The 20813-nt window shown below is 41.7% G+C and overlaps 4 protein-coding genes across 6 annotated transcripts; 2 read left to right on the top strand and 2 right to left on the bottom strand.

Annotated features, from left to right (window-relative positions):
* Window positions 1-1277: 1277 nt before the first annotated feature.
* LOC144539490 (histone H1-like) lies at window positions 1278-1898 on the top strand. 2 transcript variants are annotated; one of them, XM_078284722.1, is made up of 2 exons: window positions 1278-1802; window positions 1845-1898. In XM_078284722.1, the coding sequence occupies exons 1-2, from the start codon at window positions 1278-1280 to the stop codon at window positions 1896-1898; spliced, it is 579 nt and encodes a 192-aa protein (XP_078140848.1). The 2 variants fall into 2 exon arrangements, with proteins under 2 accessions (XP_078140848.1, XP_078140847.1); XM_078284721.1 differs by having other exon boundaries at window positions 1278-1898.
* A 1284-nt stretch (window positions 1899-3182) lies between these two features.
* On the bottom strand, window positions 3183-3583 carry LOC139911080 (histone H2A-like). Its single transcript, XM_071898572.2, has one exon. It carries the CDS (start codon window positions 3581-3583, stop codon window positions 3200-3202), a length of 384 nt encoding a protein of 127 aa, XP_071754673.1. The 3' UTR covers window positions 3183-3199.
* A 341-nt stretch (window positions 3584-3924) lies between these two features.
* On the top strand, window positions 3925-4389 carry LOC139928333 (histone H3). The gene has a single exon (XM_071920835.2). It carries the CDS (start codon window positions 3929-3931, stop codon window positions 4337-4339), a length of 411 nt encoding a protein of 136 aa, XP_071776936.1. The 5' UTR covers window positions 3925-3928; the 3' UTR covers window positions 4340-4389.
* A 4884-nt stretch (window positions 4390-9273) lies between these two features.
* LOC139911081 (ornithine decarboxylase-like) lies at window positions 9274-18605 on the bottom strand. 2 transcript variants are annotated; one of them, XM_078284731.1, is made up of 8 exons: window positions 18487-18605; window positions 16614-16787; window positions 16254-16426; window positions 15945-16161; window positions 14270-14353; window positions 13252-13419; window positions 10039-10152; window positions 9274-9598 (listed from the first exon to the last, which is right to left on the bottom strand). In XM_078284731.1, exons 1-8 carry the CDS (start codon window positions 18586-18588, stop codon window positions 9338-9340), a joined length of 1293 nt encoding a protein of 430 aa, XP_078140857.1. In that variant the 5' UTR covers window positions 18589-18605; the 3' UTR covers window positions 9274-9337. The 2 variants fall into 2 exon arrangements, with proteins under 2 accessions (XP_078140857.1, XP_078140858.1); XM_078284732.1 differs by having other exon boundaries at window positions 9580-9598; window positions 10014-10152.
* Between the last annotated feature and the right edge of the window lie 2208 nt (window positions 18606-20813).

Below are 20813 nucleotides of genomic sequence, written 5' to 3' on the forward strand. Positions count from 1 at the left end.
TCTTTTGAAATGGACCAAACAGTTCTTCCTCACACAGTTTTCTTACACTGATGCTTTGCATTTACATTTGATGTTTTTAGCTCCAACTCAATTGTTTCATATTTCAGGTACATCAGTGACATTCTTATTTACAGTAATTTCCATTAAGTGATTAGTTAGATTTAGGTTCATCTTTGTGAAATCCTTGATACATGCTTTTGTGATGAAGGGCTGTATAAATAAACCTGACAGCTTCCCCCCACATTTGAGGAATGTTTATAACTGACATTCTTATCTACAGTACCCTAAATGTTCAATAAGTAAATCACACTAAGTACAATAATTATATAATAACAGTAAGCTTTACAACTGTCAACACTATAAGCAATCAATCGTAATGAGTGCAAGGGACAAAGCCAGAGTCAAGAGATGGAACAAATATTCCTGTCTTCCAAGAATTATGTAGATGACAGAAATATGATCAAATAATTTATGTTTTCTTTTTCAAAAACAAATGATACAAACTGTGTACATGTTTTCGTTACCAGCATTTGCTTTCCTTATATTTTCGTAGACTTTTCGTAGATAAAGGCCTTGACAAGGTTGTGTTCAGTAGAACCTCCAAAATGGAAAGAAATGTTAATTATATTTACTTTTGTTATGATGAATAAAAAACATTTTCAGATCTTATTAATCATGAATGAAGTCCTCAACAGAACAAAATAAATGGTTATAGCCACAGTGTCCATCTCTCATAGAGTCTCACGCCACAGCCCACCGCCAGCATGAGTGTGTTTGCTGATACCAAAATAGCTTCAGTTTAAATCAAAACGATTTTCAAGAGATTATTATTTTTACTTTTAATCTCTGGATAAACATCTCGGCCAGCTGTAAACGGGTTTTGGTGGGTATCTAATGCACTTTAAAGCATTTTAGGAGAGAAATGTCAGTGAGCAGCGCTTCCCACGACGGTGCATAGGTGAGGTTTGGAGCCTCCCCGAACAAAATGCAGAAACCTTCAGCGCTCTACATGACTTCAATATGAAGAGACACAAGTCTGCTATCGGGTCCATTCGCTGCTAGACTTCAGTATTTCTCCCAGATCTGTATTTTAGACATTTATCGATGAAGAGAAAACACAAGCTGCACGGCATTCCGCCTGCACAAAGCACGGTGGGCTGAGTGGAGTCTACACGGTTCTCACAGTGTGTTTAAGTCCCACCCCCTGCTCCGGCTTCACTACCAGTCCAGTCAGACTCCCAGTTCGGTGTGTATCTGAACAAACGACAGAGAAGAGAATGGCAGAAGTCGCCCCAGCTCCAGCCGCCCTCGCCCCGGCCAAAGCAGCCAAGAAGAAGGCTCCCAGGCCGAAGAAGGCCGGCCCCAGCCTCGGTGAGCTGATCGTTAAAGCTGTGTCCGCCTCCAAGGAGCGGAGCGGCGTGTCTCTGGCCGCCCTCAAGAAGAGCCTGGCTGCCGGAGGCTACGACGTGGACAAGAACAAGGCCCGCGTCAAGATCGCCGTCAAGAGCCTGGTGGCTAAGGGCGCTCTGCTCCAGACCAAGGGGACCGGGGCCTCCGGCTCCTTCAAGATCAACAAGAAGGCCGACACCAAGCCCAACAAGCCGGCCAAGAAGGCCGCCCCGAAAGCCAAGAAGCCCGCTGCCAAGAAACCCGTCAAGAGCCCCAAGAAGGCGACCAAGAGCCCCAAGAAGGTGGCCAAGAAGCCCGCAGCCGCCAAGAAATCCCCCAAGAAAGCCAAGAAGCCCGCAGCGGCCAAGAAACCAGCCAAGAGCCCCAAGAAGGCAACCAAGAGCCCCAAGAAGGTGGCCAAAAAGCCCGCTGCTGCCAAGAAAGCACCAGCGAAGAAGGCTGCCAAGCCCAAGGTGGCGAAGAAGAAGGCAGCACCCAAGAAGAAGTAAACATACAAACAATACTTCATCCATAAAAGGCTCTTCTAAGAGCCACCCACAACTTCAATCAAAGAGCACCTGATTAATGCACTTGTGCGAAACATAACCATATGTATTTTTTGTATGTATTTAGTTAAGTATTAGTAATACAGCTACAATATACATGCAGTTTATTAGTAAACATGTTCCAATCCAATTGGATTGGAACATGTTTACTAATAAACTGCATTTTGTGTTGAGGATTGAGAGGATGAAATTATGTTTAATGGCCAAAGCGCCATTTTCCATTCATTGTTTATTTGGGTAGGCCTATATTAGATATACTGAATAAATAGACGTTACAATGAAGAAAGGAAATTTAAATAACCCCGCCAATAGGCAATTTAGGCGGGTGAAATTACTCACGACTGTTTGTGTGTGCGCGCGGGCGCGTTGGGCCCTATTGTTCAATATTCATACTATCCATTCTTTGACCCCATTTGTCCACAGTTCTGTTTCTGCAATCAGGTTACTTACTGACCAACATTGTAAATAGCACTTGTGTCTATAACTTAATGTTGAATTAATATTTTACATAGAAATGCCACTCGGACTGAATGAACAAAACAAATATTTATGCTATATATTAATACTAAATAAAACCTGAGTCTTGGTCATGGCTCATTAATATTTTCTTGTTAAATCTTCCTAAGATCATTTAGTGACTGTTTACATCAAGAATATAACTTAATCTTACGAATTTCTATCAAAATTATTAAAATTGCAGTTCCCTTCTAAGGAAATAATAAAAAAAGATAATAAATAAAAGGTTGAGATTTCAGAAATGTAATAATTCGTAGTATTTGATCAAGATCTTTCATTAGATATTGTAATTATTAAAAAATATAGATGAATGCAACAATTATTACTTAATGTATTAGGCTACATCCTTTTTTGACATTTTCCACCATGAAAATGAAAATAATACATTTCTGAAGAAGAAAATAATAGCCTACCAGAAAATTCTGAAAAAGCGCCATAAAATGAAATTTGTCTATATTAGTAGATACATTTTAGATAAAAGGCTGACATTTGGGGACAAATGCTCATTTCAACTCCCTATTGGAACCATTTCTGCAGAATCAGATTGTGAGGAAAGTAGCCTAAAAAGGAGATAGGTTGGAATGGAGGAGCTGTGTGTAGCCTACATAATGTAGTGTATTCATTATGAATAGAGTAGGCTATGACAGAAAGTTTGACTTTTGCAGAGACGATTGTTGGGCTCTTAAAAGAGCCTTTGTGTTGTAAGGAGAGCAGCTGGTGTGTGATGTTTACTTCTTGGCAGGCTTCTCGGTCTTCTTGGGCAGCAGCACCGCCTGGATGTTGGGCAGCACGCCGCCCTGAGCGATGGTGACTCCGCCCAGCAGCTTGTTGAGCTCCTCGTCGTTGCGGACGGCCAGCTGCAGGTGACGGGGGATGATCCGGGTCTTCTTGTTGTCGCGGGCGGCGTTTCCGGCCAACTCCAGGATCTCAGCGGTCAGGTACTCGAGAACAGCCGCCAGGTAGACGGGGGCGCCGGCACCGACACGCTGGGCATAGTTGCCTTTGCGCAGCAGCCTGTGGACACGGCCGACCGGGAACTGGAGCCCGGCACGAGACGAGCGGGTCTTTGCCTTGGCGCGAGCCTTTCCGCCAGTTTTGCCTCTGCCACTCATTATGAAGCCTTTCTAGAGTTATAACTCAAAGAAAATGTGAAGCACAACAGAAACCCTGGATTATATGTCCTCGGAGCGGACGGGGCGGTTCATGTCCGTCCAATCAGAAAAGAGGCTGCGGGCGGCTGAGTTTGAATTTTGGCGGACATTTAGAAAGGACTTTTCTCCAATAACCGCCGGAGATTTAGGCGGTGTTGCCCTGAAGGAGGAGCGGCTTGGCTACAGACCAATCAGAAACCGGTGGAGTGAAGCAGCGTCACCGTTACAGACCCAGCCCGGTGATTTAAGAGCAGCATTTTGCTCTAGTCCGTTACACTTTTCTTCAGTCGTGAGAAAGGAAAAGCAATGGCAAGAACCAAGCAGACCGCTCGCAAATCTACCGGAGGCAAAGCCCCCAGGAAGCAGCTCGCCACCAAGGCTGCCCGTAAGAGCGCCCCGGCCACCGGCGGCGTGAAGAAGCCTCACCGTTACCGGCCCGGTACCGTGGCGCTGAGAGAGATCCGTCGCTACCAGAAATCCACCGAGCTGCTGATCCGCAAGCTGCCCTTCCAGCGCCTGGTCCGAGAAATCGCTCAGGATTTCAAGACCGACCTGCGCTTCCAGAGCTCCGCTGTCATGGCTCTTCAGGAGGCCAGCGAGGCTTACCTGGTCGGCCTGTTTGAGGACACCAACCTGTGCGCCATCCACGCCAAGAGGGTCACCATCATGCCCAAGGACATCCAGCTGGCCCGCCGCATCCGCGGAGAGCGAGCTTAAACCTTCTGCTGCAGACACCAACCCAAAACGGCTCTTTTAAGAGCCACCTCCATCTTCACTACAAAGAGTTACAATCCTTATGCTACTGTATTACAATTACAGTCATGAATCTTAATTATTATGTTATTTAATAAACCGATAAATATTGAGCGACTTTAACTAAACACCACACACAAATCACAACAGTTTTTGAGTGAAGTTTCTTCTACTTTCTGTTACCACCAACTGGAAATGATTAGGATTGGTTCAATCTGACTTGTTTTACACTTTGTTTTGTTTTATTAGGGGTCTCTGAAGTTATTGCTGGGATTATAGCACCTTAATTGTTGAGACTGCAGTGATACAAATAATTACCCACATACATTTCTTCAAATCTTTTCTTACTTTGCTAGAATGGTGTGCTATGGATGGACATTTGTGACTTGTGTTTTGTGAATCTTGACAAATTTTGCATTCAAAATGATATACAATATTTTATAAGCTACTATTATAGTATACTATCTTTTATTTGTAGCCTATGTATTTCACTCGTGTTTTTATTTTGTAATTCAACTTCTTCTAAAATGGCATTCAAATTATGTTTAAAAAAAAGTTATATGTAGGCTACTATACACTTCAGTGCCACCTTGTGCCTGAAAAAGTTTTTGAATCTTTAGGAATTACCTGGATTCTTGCATTGATTGCTCCTAAAATATGGTCTGATCTTCATCTAAGCCATAATAATGGATAAACCAAATCTGACTAAACAAATCGCATACATACAATTGTATTTTCTTTTTCAAATTTTTATTGAAGATATTGTTTAAGCATTCACTGTCTTAGATGGAAAAAGTATGTGAACCTTTAGATTCTTCTTCCAACAACAACCAAACATTTCCTGTAGCTGCTAACAAGACCTGCACAACAGGTAAGAGGTATTTTGCATTTCAATAAGCTTCAGGTCAGGACTGTGACTTGGCCATCCCAAAGTGTACATTTTCATCAGTTTAAGGCCCTTCTGTTGGAGATTTACTGTGCTTAGGGTCATTCTGTGTGACCCGACTTCTGCTAAGTTTCAGATCACAAACAGTTACGCTGATATTCTCCTGTACAACTTCCGGATACAATTTGGAATTTATTGTTCCTTCAGTGGCTGCAGGCTGTCCAGGCCCTGAGGCGGCACAGACCCAAACCACGATGCTCCCTCCACCGGGCTTCACAGATGGAACCGGGCTTTGGTGTTGATATGCAGTATTTTTCTGTTCTCCAAATATAATTTTGTGTCTTTTTAACAAAAAGTTCAACTTTTGTGGTCTAAAAGCAGCTATGTCTTTTTTCTTCTTATTATTATTATATTTTTTTCTTTTCTTGGAGAGCAGTGCTTTCCTCTGTGGTATCATTCCATGAACATCACTCTGTTCAGTGTTTTTCTTATTGTGGAACACAGACATTAAAATGAAATTACTGTTATTTTCATAACAATAATTCAACACCATGAACACTAAGCAGGCTTTCCAGCACACAAAATCCCTGGCTGGCTATATCGACAAGCCCAACTCCCCACAAGTGGATGAGCCTGCCGCCTTCGCCTCACAACTAAACACCTTTTACTCCCGTGTTGACACCACAGACTTCTCAGCCGAATGTTACACCTTACTGCAAATCTCTCCCCAAGCCTCCACCCCCTGATGTGCCCATTTCTTCAGAAAACGATGGTCGGCTGCAGTTGAGCAGATGCAAGCCGAAGAAGGCACCAGGTCCGGACAACATCCCAGGGCGCGCCCTGAAGGCCTGTGCAGCAGAGCTCAGCCCGGCCTTCCACCCTCTGTTCATAAAATCCATCCACTCCGCAACTGTGCCCACATTATGGAAAACCTCCATCATAGTCCCTATGCCCAAGAAGCCCCGACCATCTGAGCTGAACCACTTCAGACCCGTGGCGTTGACCCCAATTGTCATGAAGTGCCTTGAAAGGCCGGTCTTAAAATCCATCCTCCCGGTGGTTAGCCAACACCTGGATGCCCTGCAGTTTGCCTTCAAGGCCAGCAGGGCCACAGACCAGCATCAGATGATCACTAAACTCCATAAACTGAATGCACAGCCTGACCTCATCCGCTGGATTCATGACTTCCTCACCAATCGACCGCAGTCTGTCAGAGTCATGAGCACCGTGTCACCAACAATCATCACCAACACTGGAGCTCTGCAGGGCTGCGTTTTGAGCCCATTCCTCTACACCCTTTACACCAACGACTGCCAGAGCCCATTCCCCACCACAACCACCTATTTCAGATACTCAGATGACACTGCCATCCTCACACTTCTGCATGACAAGGACTCACTGACTGCTTACCAGGACACAATTACTAACTACACACAATGGTGTAAAGACAACTTCCTCAAATTCAACACTTCAAAAACCAAAGAACTTCCCGTCAGCACCCTGTCGACAGTCAGACCTACCACCCCACCACCCGCCCCAATAACCATCAATGGGGAGACCGTCGGCCAGGTGGAGTTCTTCAAATACCTCGGCATCACCCTGGACAACAAACTGACGTTTAACCAACACACCATGGACCTACACAAACGCTGCCAACAGAGACTGTTCATCATCCGTAAACTGAAAACACTCCATGTACAACCCTGCCACCTACTACTCCTATACAGCAGCATAATAGAGCCCATCCTGCTATATGGCCTAATCTGTTTCTACTCACTCCTCTCCGTCTCCAATAAGAACATCCTCCTGAAAACACCTCACACAGCCTCAAAAATAACTGGCCTGCCAACACCCAACATCACAGATCTACACACAAAAGCAGTTAAGACACAAAGCCACCACAATAATCTCAGATCCAGTCCATCCACTTCACCACCACTTTGTCCTGCTCCCGTCTGGCCGCAGGTACAGGACAGCCAGATGCAAGAGGGCACGCTTTGGGAAAAGCTTTGTGCCCCTTGCTATCACATTCCTTAATAAACATTTGGACTCCTGACCCTACCTCTAACCGTATGCCTGATGTGTTGTATGTTATGCTGTAAATGTATGTTTCTTGTGTTGGTGTTTTCAGTGTATCTGTGTTTCACCTGTACTGTCTGTGGAAAGTAAACATCTATTCTATTCTATTCTAATATTCAGTGAAGAGAGCGCAAAGGAAGTGAGGCATATGACCGGTAAGATCCAGTCATTTTACACAGGATCCGATATAACTATCCCTTGTGCCATTTTGGATGAGCACCTTTGCCTAATGGTGTCCTATCATTTGTTTTGTTTCCAGACATCTCATTTGCTGCTGAGCAGACACGGGGTGGCAGGATGGCCTAGTGGTCAGTAACTGGAAGGTCCCAGGTTTGATCCCCACGTGTCACACTGAAGTGCACTTTGGGCAAGACACTGAACCCCACCTAGACTGATGAAGAGCAAAGTTTCTGGACATTCTACACCAGCCTGATCTTGTGTGAAATGTGTGGCTATAGTTACAAAAAGTACAAAAAGTAATCTACAAGTTTGACATTGACATAGCTTGGTGGAAAATAAAGGAGTGGAGGCCAGGGCAGTGGATGGGCGTAAACATTTGACTTTAACAAACCAGGCTCAATTTAGATAATAGTAATACTACTACTACTACTACTACTACTACTACTACTACTACTACTACTACTACTACTACTACTACTACTACTACGAAGAAGAAGAAGAAGAAGAAGAAGAAGAAGAAGAAGAAAAGTCCATCATTATATCTGCAAGTACACCATAAAAAATGCAATTCTTTGTAGAATTATTTTAAAACTCTTCTTTCTTTCTTTCTTTCTTTCTTTAAATGAGGTTGTGCCTGCATGCAGCCTATAGTCTGAGGAATGTCTCAGAGTGTGTATTAGCCTACTAGATGCTTTTTCCTCAGTCAGTTTGACCAAATACATTGAGATACTTTGAGAGGAAGCTCCATCATTTATATTTTCAAAATATTGAGTTATGGTTTTTTTTTTTTCTGTGTGAATTCATTATTTACTTTAAAATAACAGAATTAATAAATAACAGTAGTTTTGGCATCCGTGCAAAGTGAACTGGAGTCTTTGTATGAAAATAACACAATGTCAACAATGAAAAAATGATTATTATTGTATTGCCATTACATTATTTGTTCTGTAGAGGGTAACGTTCAACTTGTCAGCATTTTCTGGGGTGGTCTTTGATAAACTGCAGTATATATTGTATGTACCACTACTTTTTACTGATATGAGCTGGGATGTTTCTAACCTCCACATTCTCAAACAATGCTTGCTGCATTTGCTTATATAAACTCCCACAGAAGACAAGACATTTAAGAACCTATGGCACTGGATTTAACTCCCAATGACATCTTGTAAGTGTGAAACTCTGGTGTGTTAAATGTGTTCCTAATGTAAGTGTATACTACTGTTTTAGTACCATGCATGCACACATTAGTACTATGCTTATATCTGCTGTCTACTGTATGTATCATGTACTTGGTGAGAGCTGGAATATCCTGTATGATGAAGAAAGAAACATTGACACAACACAATCAGGGTTTTTACTTGTTTTTTAAAGCATCTTTTGCAAAAGGTCCCCACAAAGCAATTTACTGAGCAATAAGATAATGCAAAATAAGAGAATAAAACAATCAAGCCTATTCTTTGCAAAGAAGGGATTTCCCTAAAAGTCTCTGTATAGTACACATACAGCCCAAATATTATCATGTGGTCCTTAGGCTATATGACTAATACAGACTTGAAAAACAGAAAGGGTGAGAATTAATCCCTAAACACACCAGCTCTGAATCCAAATCTCAAATGAAAATGAAAGAAAAACAATCACCCTACAATGGCAATTAGAGGGAAAACAAACGTCATTTAGATTACAACATATTCAACATGGCTTGTCAATACATTTTTACCAAGTAATATAACATGTTAAATGCTTATATGGATTGTGCTAGCTACATCAATATTGTGGCATTCTTATCTCATGTTCATACAGAACTAAAGAACAAAAGGTTAGTCATGTAAAGGGCTGCATGTATGAGAAGGGATTAAGGCTTGCCACGCCTCAGGTGTCACAACAGAATAGATGTGTGCTTTTCCAAAGCCATTGAAGTTAGTAGACAAGCAAACTGTGTAAGCACCCATGTTGTCAAAGAGAAGCCAGTCTCCCACTTGTAACTCAGGCAGGCTGCAGTCGTCAGTAATCTTGTCCATGCTGTCGCAGGTTGGACCCCAGATGACAGACCGGTATCTCTGCTCACTGCTCTCAACTGTCTATGTAGAGCAAAGTAAAACAACTCAAGATGTGATTAACTTGAAGCGATTATAGCAACAAAAAAATATGATACCTTCATGATACTTTTAAAAAGTTGGCATCATTCATTTTTGACTTCTTGGATTACTCCTTGGATACATGTTTTGAAGGGTAAAAATGATGCTTGAGATTAGAGACACCAAACATATCACACAATTTTAAATAATGGTTTACAGATGATGACACTGATGATACATTCCTCAAATTCTATTATCAAGTAATCCAAAGTAAAGTCCAATTATGCCCCTGAGTTGAGTTAATCTAATGTATACATTACTGATTACAATTGGTAGATGGTAATTGGTACTCTTCAACAGAACACATTTTATTTAAAGTTAACTTAGCTGCCTGCACCAGAATTTGCATCAAGCCTACATTAGGTTGGGTTGTTGTGTTTTACCCTATGAAGGTAAGGTGAAAGTTTGCGATAGACAGGATCATTGATGAGGAAACTCATGGAGCCAAACACTCCATCATTAATGTAGTACATCATCACTCTGTCAGGGATGTTCTCCTCGCTATCTGAAAAACAAAACAAAAAAAAAACCACACACACACAATATAGTGAAATTTGGAGGGTCATTCCTGTATGGGCTGCAGGTTGAAAATGCCAATAAAGGATGGGCATGACCATTATGTGCCGGGGCCGGGGAAGACCCTGCCTCAAGCATTCATTGTTTTATTATGCCAGCAACAGACGCTAGGGTCCTTTCATTTGAGGGCAAATGGCCAGCCACTCCTGCTGAGGGAAGCCCACTATGCCCAGGGTGGTGGTGTGGAATGGCCAGTGGGGTAAGCCTGAAAATGTTCCCCTATCCCCTACTCCCCCCAGGGCAAAAGTTGGCTGAGGTGGAAGAAATGGAGGGCGAGCATGAACAATCATCTCCCCTTCTCCGAGAGATCACCGCTAGGGCAGCTAATTCTCTAGGAAATGACCCGCCAGCGGTTCAGTGCACTACCCCTTCCCACTTTGACAATGAGGCTCGGGGTCAGCCTGGCCCCTTCCTAGTGCCCCTCCTCCCTGACTTTGAGGAGGTTATTCCTAGGCAGTTTGAGAGGTGTTTGGAGCCAAGTTGCTGGACAGGAATTTGTAGGTGGCTAGTGTCGGTGCATAACTGAGAAAGATTTGGCTGTGGAACACTGCCTCCTGGATCAGGACATAGCAGCCCTGGTGTCCCCCTCCATGTCTGTCTCAGGGAAACTCCGTTGCTCTTGGCATTGTATCAACACCATAGTCACAGGAGGTGAGAGATGGACTCTCATGAGCCCTGGCCATAGAACTCCAACAGGTTTCCTTGCTGCTCTCTAAGCAAATGAGCGAGCAGGCTAATGTGGGCGGTAAGGCCTTGGTGGCTTTCTGGATAGTGAGGTGTCATCTCTGGCTGTCCCAGTTCATGCTGCAGGCAGAACACTGCACTTGTCTGCTGAGACTTCCTGTGAGCTGTAAGCCATGTTTGGCTGACGCTAACAGGATGCTTCAGCGGGCCTAGAAGGCCCTCTGCTGTGCTCAGGATGTGTCAGGGGTGCTGATGCGGAACCGCAAGTAATGCAGATGGGCAGCCACTAGGGATGGGACGATATATCGTAGTACAATAATTTGTGATATAAAATCATGACGATGTACATCGTGGCATATAACGATGTGCATCGGACGTACACCCCGTGAGCTATATTGTCTGCCGCTTACTGTAATCTGCCTGCCTCTGCCCCTCCTTCTCCTTCTCCACCCATTACACAGTGCAAACACTTTGCAATGCAAAACCGCAAAGCCAAGTGGCAGACATGGCAGACAAGGAAGAGGATATTTGAGTAGAGCTTGCCGGGTGAGACGAGCAGCAGCGTTGTTTCACAGGAGCTCTAAAGCGAACGTGGTGTTGGCTTCCAAACAGACCCTGCTACAGCTGCCACAGCACAAACTCATTATGGATGTTCTGGATCGAATAGAATCGAATTGTGAGATTACCACATCGTCCCATCCCAAGCAGCCACTCGACCCAAACAACTGTTGTAGTCTCATTGCGTGGTTTCTTAAAATTAAAATTGAGTCATTATCTATCATTATCTCTGATCATTGGCTTCAGGAGACTATGCTCCACAAGCTGTATGGAGTAATTTTATGTATTTTTTTGTTATTTTTATGCTCTTTTCAGAACTCTAAAGATTGGTAGCCAAAGACTTCAGTTGTTTTTGGAGAACGCTGCTATGAAGTTGTTCTGGCAACCTCCGGGTGTGTTATATGGACTACCAAACTTCACCTGTGTTTTGACTGGCATGAGGGTGAGCAGATAATGACTGAATTTTCATTTTTGGGTGAACTATTCCTTTAAGGGCACTCAAAGGATCATTCCCCATAGCAGGGGGCCAGCTTTCCCACCGTGGGATCTGGATAGGTCTTTGGGTGCCCTATGGCATGAGCCCTTTCAGCCACTTGAGACAATGCACTTGAAATAGCTGTCACTCAAGTATTCAGCATTCACGATAGCAGTGACATCAGCCAGGAGAATAGGAGAGTTGCATAATTTGTCTGCACACGGGAGCTGCTGTCAATTCCTGTCAAACAACACAGGAGGTCTTATGTCCAAACCACGCATTGCTCCTCAAGGTGCTCTCCAAGTTCCACTGAACAAATTGATTGAACTATGCCCCTTCTACCCCCCTCATGAAGGTGAGTGAGATGTCAGTGTTGTGTTTCATCACAGCCTTGAAGGTGTAGCTATATCCAGTGGACACAGGCACACAGGAAAACAGATCAGTTGTTTGTCTGTTTTAAATCATCATGGCCTTGGACAACAAGTATCCAAGCAGCCCCAGAGCCAGGACAACTTTGTTGCTGCTACTGTACTGCTGTCTCCCTTTGTTCCAGTTTTAAAAAACATTCTTATATCCATTTTGTTGTTGCTACCGCTCGCGCAAGACAAAAAGCTAACCAACGTCTTGAAGTCCACTGTCAGAACGTCAGAATGGCAAAGCTTCACAAGGTCCTCACATTTACGCTAGCTCTTTGAGCTGCCAATTTTTTGCTATGGTAGCCTACAAATAACACTAGCCAAATTAAAAAGACTCTTACACCAATGTGTATGTTTCAAACATTTAAAATCAGATTACCAATCAGCTTTGTGCCTATTTATTTCAACAATTCATTGTTTCTCCCGTTTTTTTCTGCAGGCCTGGGAGGTGGGGGTGGTTTGTAGGGATGGGGGGACTTGGGGTCATCTTGAGGCGGGCTAAGCCCATCCTTGACGCCGGGGCTGTATCCGAGTCTAGACTTCCGCCGCATTGTGGAGACAATCCAGCAGGCATACAAGGAAATGGATATGCCAGCCCCAGTGAGAGTGCAGGTGCACTCCACATGGGGTGCAGCGACTTCTTGGGCCTTGGGGTGAGGCCTTGTGCTGAGGTTTGCACAGCAGCTATTTGGTCAGCCCCATTCACCTTTGCCAGGTTCTACTGCATGAATGTGGCAGCTGGCACCTCCTTAGGAGAGCGGGTGTTAGTTTGGTTTCTGAACTACTGAGTGGACAGTGAGGGGAGTTACATCAGATTCTGTGTATTGGTAAATGACTGGATAAGCAACACTCAACACTCACTGTGGCTTCAAAAGACATTTCTATACATTACTGTTGTGTTCAGCTGCTTCCTCCATGACAACCTTTTTGGCAATGACATTCACTGCCAGTGTGAACAGTGACTCCATGTAGTATCGCCCCGGTTCAGCGATAATCTGCACCCCGCAGTCAAGGGGAAAGAATTCATCCAGGGCCAAATTAATGGCTGCTGAAATCTAGGATGAAAGGTAATAGGTGTAAGGCATATTTCACAGATGTTATCTTTACATTTCAGACATTTAGCTGACACTCCTACGCCAAAAAATAAGAGTTATGCAAAAAAGAAAATATAGGTTAATTCCTAGATCTCTAACATTACAACCAACCAAAAGGCAAGGCTTCCATATGTTTATGCAATCTATGATCTGTGTAATTAGAAAAGATGAATGGAAACCAAACCACACATTTTGATAAAATTTCCACAACATTGCATAACAGTTGTTATGCTCACTTGAGGTAGATTTTTTTTTTTTTATTATTATTATTTTATTATTTTGTTAATAAAGAAATCCAACAATACTTAGCAATCACAAGACATTTGTCTGATAAATAATGACATATATGCAGCTACATATGCATTTCTTTGTTATCATCTTTGGACAGCATGGACAGCATGGCATCATGACATTAGTCGACAAGAAACTTACCCAATCCTAATGATTTTTTTTTTTTTTTTTTTTTTACATTTTGTTTATGTGTTTTGGTTCTCACGTTACTACAATCTACATTGAGGAGGCCTGTGTATTCTGCATCCAACCAGCTGAAATTTGCTTGTCAGTTGGATGGAAACAAGAAACATAAAATAGATAAGGTAATTATTTATGTGTCCTTAGAATGTTAATTTATGTTTTTTTTTTTGTTTTTTTTTATGTATATGTATGTTTTGAATGTATGTACCAACCAATGTTGGTTGGTAGTGTTTTTCCAGGATAATGGGTGCAACAGTTTGATCCTGTACCACCAAATAGACATCTGTTACACTAGTTTATCACTGTATTTCTTTAATGAAAACTTATTACATTTTACCTCTTCAAATTTCACTTGAACATCCTCGCTCCCAGGGAATCCTCCACCAATATCCAAGAGACTCATCTGGAAGCCCAACAACTTCTGAAAAGGAATAATAAAAGCAAAAATACACAACATGCCTATGGTATAAGCACTGTTGGGGATAACAGGTTACGTAATCACATTACTTTTCCCGGTAACACAGTATTAATGCACTACTGTCTAATTTTCAGTAATCACATTAAAGCTACCGACCTGGTAAAAAATTGCGTTACTTGCGTTAAACACCGAATTTGAAAAGAGTTATGAAACACTGAGTTAATACAATTCGTTTTTGAACGGATATTATATGGCATCTGGCTTGCCCATTTCCGCTGATACTCGCATGCGTGCACAGACAGCAACTGCTACTGTACTGCAGTGGGATGGAAAGGAAATAGAGGCGCAATGGCAGAGAATGCTGGATGCTTTGATAAGTGGGGATCGCCTGCTCTCATTATTTCGAATTTACTTCATGTAAAGATATGAATATCATCGTGAAAAGTTATGTCCAGGCCAGAAACACCTATCCAGTATCCACAGTTGCAAACTCCACAAGCAGTCTGTCCAAACAATTGATCAGACGATATCGCTATGTGACTCGTAGCGAAAGATCCCCGACCCTGTCCCCGACAGATGATCATTGATAATTTCTCTCATTGAAATATTTTACTTTGAGGGAGATTCCGAAGCAAGCAGACAAAAACTCTTTTGGCCTATTCAATAGACCTGTTGTTTCATCCTGACCATACATATTGGCTATTGACCTTATTCACATGGCGGCCATTTTGAACACTCAGGGTGGGAAACGCTAGCCTGGTAAGACCATCCTGATCACGTGACGTCACATTCTGTTTCGCTCCACGGATCAGTCTGGACTTCTAGCCGCCCACACGATGTGGGCGGGAGTACTCGCCTTGACAGACAAACTCCTTCAGCCAATCAGCGAATCCAAATTCAAATCCAGTCGGAAGAACGGCGAAAACGTCTTTTCCGCCGAGAAACCCCGCTAGTGCATACTCTTGTTCTTGTTTAATTGTTGTTATTGAGTCTATTTCTGCAATAACTGCACTTATGGCTGTGTTTACTCTACTAACGTTAACTTTACCGCTCGTTGCCGTTAGACGCCATTACTGTTTTGCCAGTGGCGGCCTGTATTTCATCAACTACGACGCAGTCCCTGATTGGCCCGGTTACATTGTAATTTCAAGAAATCGATGCGGGCGGCTGGAAAAACATATTTGAAATGAATGGAACTCAAGAATCCAGAGGGATGTTTACATTTTAATATATTTAGTCAATTAGCTATCAGAGCCTAGCCTAGGCAGCTAGCTAAGGTTAAGCTAGCTTAAGTTTAGGCATGTAAAACGACTTTGGTTAAACATTTGTGTCCACAAGACGTAATCTCACATCTCAGAGTTCATGCTCATTTCACAAAATTTGATGACACTGTGTTGTACACTAAACATACACCATGTGCTAATGTGTCAGCATGTATAATCACAAAAAATACCATAGCATAATAAATACTGGACACGCAAAGATGACACTGCTAACTTTTTTGTTACATAATGCCAAATTTATCAAATAAAGTACTTCTCAAACACCAATATATTTTTGTCATGTTGATATTAATGTCATTATTGCCACTTACTGCTATGTCAAAGACATGTCGGGCATCTGCTATGGCCTGCCTGTAAGCCGAGCTGTCGGTGCACTCGCAGCCTACATGGAAGCTGACCCCAATGACCTCCAAGCCCAGCTCTCCAGCTCGCTCCAGCAGCTTACCAACTGTCGCCAAATTGGCCCCAAACTTTGAACTGAGTCTTCTCAGCGATTTGGAGTCATCCACTGCAATGCGAAGCACTAGTCTGGACAGTCATTCAGAAGCCTCATATTTAGGTCATGAATGCAACAGTGTGATCAGGCTTAGAAGTAAAATGATCAGGATTTGGTCACTTACTTAGCGTTGGCATGACAATGAGCAATTTTTGAGAGTTCTTCCTGGTTATCAAAAGTCATCATCTGAACTCCATGAGTGGCGGCATATTTGATATAGTGCTCTGGTTTGCATGTATGTGCGTAAATGATTTCATCTGGTGTCACTCCAAGGGACAGGGCCAGCTGAATCTCTGCCTGTATTTGAGCAACAAGTGTTTCAAATTATTAAATAAACATACTCCCAAAGGAAATAGAGGAAGGGTACCACACATCTTGGAACTTTTTTTTTTCAATGAGAGAGAAACACAGAAGGAGAAAGAGGGTGAAAAAGACAAAAGGAGAGTGGTCGTGATAGATTTCCTTCAAAATACATCATCAGTACCTGGCTGGAACAGTCAAACCCCGTCCCCAGAGCACTCAGCATCCTGATAACTGCTGGAGTGTTGTTGCACTTCACTGCATAGAAAGGCTTGACTCGAGGCAAGTTATTAAGCCAACAGAGGTGCTTCTTCAACAGAATACCTAGATTGGCCACATGGAAAGGTTCTTTGCAGTCCTGATTGAAGCAGAATAAACATTTTTTTGTGAGAAAATGCAGATCTCAAGACTGTTTTTATTATTTCACCATACTGTGACTATGGCAATTAGTGGGATAACAGTATTGTGACGATGACTGTGATTGTACTGGTCTCGCTAGATGCCCCTGTAAACATTTATTCAAATAACTCCAGGAGAACCAGGATCTTGTTTTTGAAGTTTACTTGAATGTTTCTTTTTGTAAAACTGTAACAAACACAAAATGGCATACTAAAATTTCAGATGCAACAATGTAAGTAAAAAATGTGTATATAATGTTAGCTTAATTTAGGAAACTAGTTTTAGCTGTAATCATGTATCTTCATTAATTGCTAAAATAAACAATTCACCATAACTCTGAAAATATTCTGTTGACTACTACAGGCGATGTCTCAAACAAGGCTTATAATGATGGATGGAAAATGAATAACAAATGAACACTACTTCCTGTTTATAGTAGGCTGCACTATAATTAACTGCCACTAGGTGCCTCCACTGGACACAAACATATAAGTGCAATACAATGTTCAGAACAGTAATTAGGGATGGACGATTCCACGTTTTTTGTAACATTACCGTTCGCACTCATGTTACAAAATTATATTGTTGTCATTTTTATACAGTGTTTATTCGGTTACACCACTGTAAAACATGTTTTCCTCGAAATCACCATTCCCCTAAGATTATGTTGTCATGTCGGCAAATGGTCGAAATAAAGTCACGTTGTGACTCGACGTCTATTAGACTTGTTGGCCTCGACGCAGGTTGAGGAAATGTTTACTGGCAGAGCTGCCAACTCTCACGCATTGAGCGTGAGACTCACGCAAATGACCCACTTCACACGCTCTCATGCCACACCTATTTCTCACACTGTCAAATAAAAAAAAATAAAAAATGCATGTCAGCTGACGCGCTATTTTGCAGCAAATTTACAGCCTGCTTTGAAAACATTCGGACAGACTCCACTAGTGCTCTACATCGGAGGCAAACAATCTTTATTGAATAGATTTTATACGGAAGAGGACTCACAAGTCAATTTTTTGCTGGACCCTGTAGTGTAGGGTACCGGCCTAGAAGAGTGAATGTCCGTCATTGACTCACTCGCTCACTGACTCACTCACTCACTCACTCACTCACTCACTCACTCACTCACTCACTCAATCACTCACTCACTCACTCACTGACTCCATCCTGTCCACATTGTTGAAAATACTGAGGTTGCGGTCTTTGGCCACCAGGTCAATGATCCCTCTGGTGGCCAAAAACTGTTTTATTTCTATGTTCATTTTTTAATGGTTGGGGTAAGGATTAGAAGTTATGAAACTGGGGAAATGGCTGTAAATATTCATGTTTCTTTACTTCAAGTACAAAAATGAATAAAAATAAATGTCTTTAGCGTGCGGTGGTGACCCCAAACGGGCCCCAAGAAAATTTGCGTCCAACTTCCGTCAAATCTCACTCCAAGGTTTTCTGAAAAGTTGGCAGCCCTGTTACTGGGCTACCACAAAATGGTATAAAACTTGGTACAAATGTTCTATAAAGTCTGGTTAGCTCAATGAGTTTTGCAGGAGTCGACTCTAATTCCATTTATTAGTAGAATCGATTCTCAGAATCGTCATGATGGAATCGAGAATCGACTCTTTTGGAATCGACTCTCCATCCCTAACAGTAATACTTACCACTAAAGTGTGCTCTTTTATTTTATTGTCTATGAAATCACGGACCGTTTTTCCATTTCCTAAAATATCCATGTCATATTGCTCAGGGGAAAAAGCAGCCATGACTGATGTTATGTAGAATCTGCTGTTGCTACTGTAGTGAATAACAAGGGATGACAAGTGGGAAAAAGACATAAGCATAAAATTAGCAATTGCCAGTTTACACTGATCAGTACAAAACAAACCAGTTAGTCATCTACTTTCATTTCTTAATTCAATAGCATACAAATTGTGATGTGTGATAAAGCAAATCCCTGTTGTTCACTGAGTTACCGAACTAACAGACTAGAATTAGCAAAGTGATATTATTGCTATATTGTAGACTCCAGTGTAAATTGTGTCGTTATCATCATTTTCAAGCTTTACCAAAATGTGTAAAATGTGCATTTTGATATATAATCTCATATCAAAATGCTGCCCTTCAATAATGTTTTTCAGTAATCAACAAGTAATCGATTTTTTTCAGTTCAATTCAATTCAATTCAAATTACTTTATTTTCCGTGAGGAACTTTGTTTGTGCAGACAAGACAAATTGGACAATCACAAAACAGTCATGACTCAGTTATCAACATAATAGTCCTTGTCTGTGACCGTAAAAATACTAAAAGAAACTAAGAATAAAATACACAATACTACTAAGAATAAAATACACACTACTACTACAGTCCTAGGGGCAAAATAGGGTAAAATATCTATAACAAAATTCATTTTAATAGAGTTTTTAAGGCAGACTGCTGTAATATCTTAAATGTAATCAATCACTCTGTAACCATGAATATCTGGAATATTTTCAAATCAGTACAAGAATCTCAAACAGCATTTGCTTCAGCATAACTGCAGATAAGTCATTATGTACTCACATAAGTCTAGAAGCTTCACTTAACTCCTGAAGACAAAATAACACAAAGACTGCTATTCTCTGTCTTCTCAAACTGCTTTTCTTGGCTCATTTTTTGGCCACACCCACTAAGATGATAGAAAATGCAGTTTCCCTTACTCCCTTAAAGAGCATTTGTATGCAAAGCTAAAGTGAGATGATAGCCTGCTGTTAGCAGTGTCAGCACAGCAGAGCAACAGCAACAGGTAGGATGCCAAAGCAAAAGGAGTGTTAGAGAATATTAAAGAACTATGATATTCAAAATGAATTAATAATGTTTACATGTAACTGGTTTATTTGTCATTTTGTGCAGTATAGCCTATAAATTATGTTAGTTTCCCAAAAAATAAATGAAGCCTTTGCAGACACCTCTCTACGAAAGAGAATTAGGGCCATATAGATATATATTTTTTTTTATTCTGAGAAAAAAACAGAGATTTGCGAGAAAAGTCAGAAAAAAAAGACTCTAATCCCCCCCCCCCCCCCCCCCCCACACACACACACACACACACACACACACACACACTTACACAAAGTTAGGTGCCCATGCCCTATATAAAATAGAGACAATGGACCATACAACTGTCCATTTAAGCCTGATATGTACTTAGGTGTCAGTACTGGGTGGCAAACAAAACATTTTGATTTACCAGAAAAGAGTGCAGTATGAAATTGGAGCCTCGATATGTAATTTTGTATTTAATGGGGAAATGTTGGCCTGCTGATCAGAAACATTATCGCATAACCAGAAGGTCATGTTCAATCCCTGCAACAGTCAATGTTGCTGTTTACTTGAGGTTGACACCGATAATATCATGATTTAAATATATAAGTAGCAGACAATTGTAACTGCTACAAAAGAGAGAACAAACAAAATATTCTTTCCAGTTTTGTTAATGTGCATTTAATTGGCAAAATTTATGAAAGGACGGCTAAGTAAAAGTAGAGTGAGCCCTTTCAAAACATTTACATTATTTGAGGTAGATGTACATAAACTTGATCCATGCAATTTTAAATGTTTGATGTTGAAAAAAAATACTACTACCATATAGCATTAATTTAATGTGTCTTTATAGTGTTGCATATTGTTGCAAGTATGTATTCTGTAATAACAATTTTGTTAAAAAAAAGCATTAGACAGATATGTCGTGAGTAAACATCACATACTGTAAGGATTACTTTATCACCCTTGACTCATCTTTCATCATTACATTGCTGACACACCTTTCTAACATTTACCTCTTGTGGCGGGAGTTTTCTGTAATAAAGAGACTTGGAGATGAGAAGTTGTCCTTCTGTTATCTTTATTGCTTGCAAGCAAGGCGCAATGCTCACCCATCGTGTGTGTGAGACAAAGAGCGAAGCAATGAGCTTTGTCCACCCTTCTTATAATCATGTAGTAGAAACAGC

This window comes from Centroberyx gerrardi, chromosome 7, assembly GCF_048128805.1.
Source record: "Centroberyx gerrardi isolate f3 chromosome 7, fCenGer3.hap1.cur.20231027, whole genome shotgun sequence".
NCBI classification, from domain to species: domain Eukaryota; kingdom Metazoa; phylum Chordata; class Actinopteri; order Beryciformes; family Berycidae; genus Centroberyx; species Centroberyx gerrardi.

What these genes read in the sequence shown, in the direction of transcription:
- LOC144539490 (XM_078284721.1), top strand. Translation starts at nt 1,278, where the DNA reads ATGGCAGAAGTCGCCCCAGCTCCAGCCGCCCTCGCCCCGGCCAAAGCA.
- LOC139911080 (XM_071898572.2), bottom strand. Translation starts at nt 3,583, where the DNA reads ATGAGTGGCAGAGGCAAAACTGGCGGAAAGGCTCGCGCCAAGGCAAAG.
- LOC139928333 (XM_071920835.2), top strand. Translation starts at nt 3,929, where the DNA reads ATGGCAAGAACCAAGCAGACCGCTCGCAAATCTACCGGAGGCAAAGCC.
- LOC139911081 (XM_078284731.1), bottom strand. Translation starts at nt 18,588, where the DNA reads ATGGCTGCTTTTTCCCCTGAGCAATATGACATGGATATTTTAGGAAAT. An exon ending in TAAAAGAGCACACTTTAGTG is followed by an intron (nt 16,788 to 18,486) that starts GTAAGTATTACT and finishes TGCTTCAATCAG; the next exon opens with GACTGCAAAGAACCTTTCCA. An exon ending in GGTTTGACTGTTCCAGCCAG is followed by an intron (nt 16,427 to 16,613) that starts GTACTGATGATG and finishes GCTCAAATACAG; the next exon opens with GCAGAGATTCAGCTGGCCCT.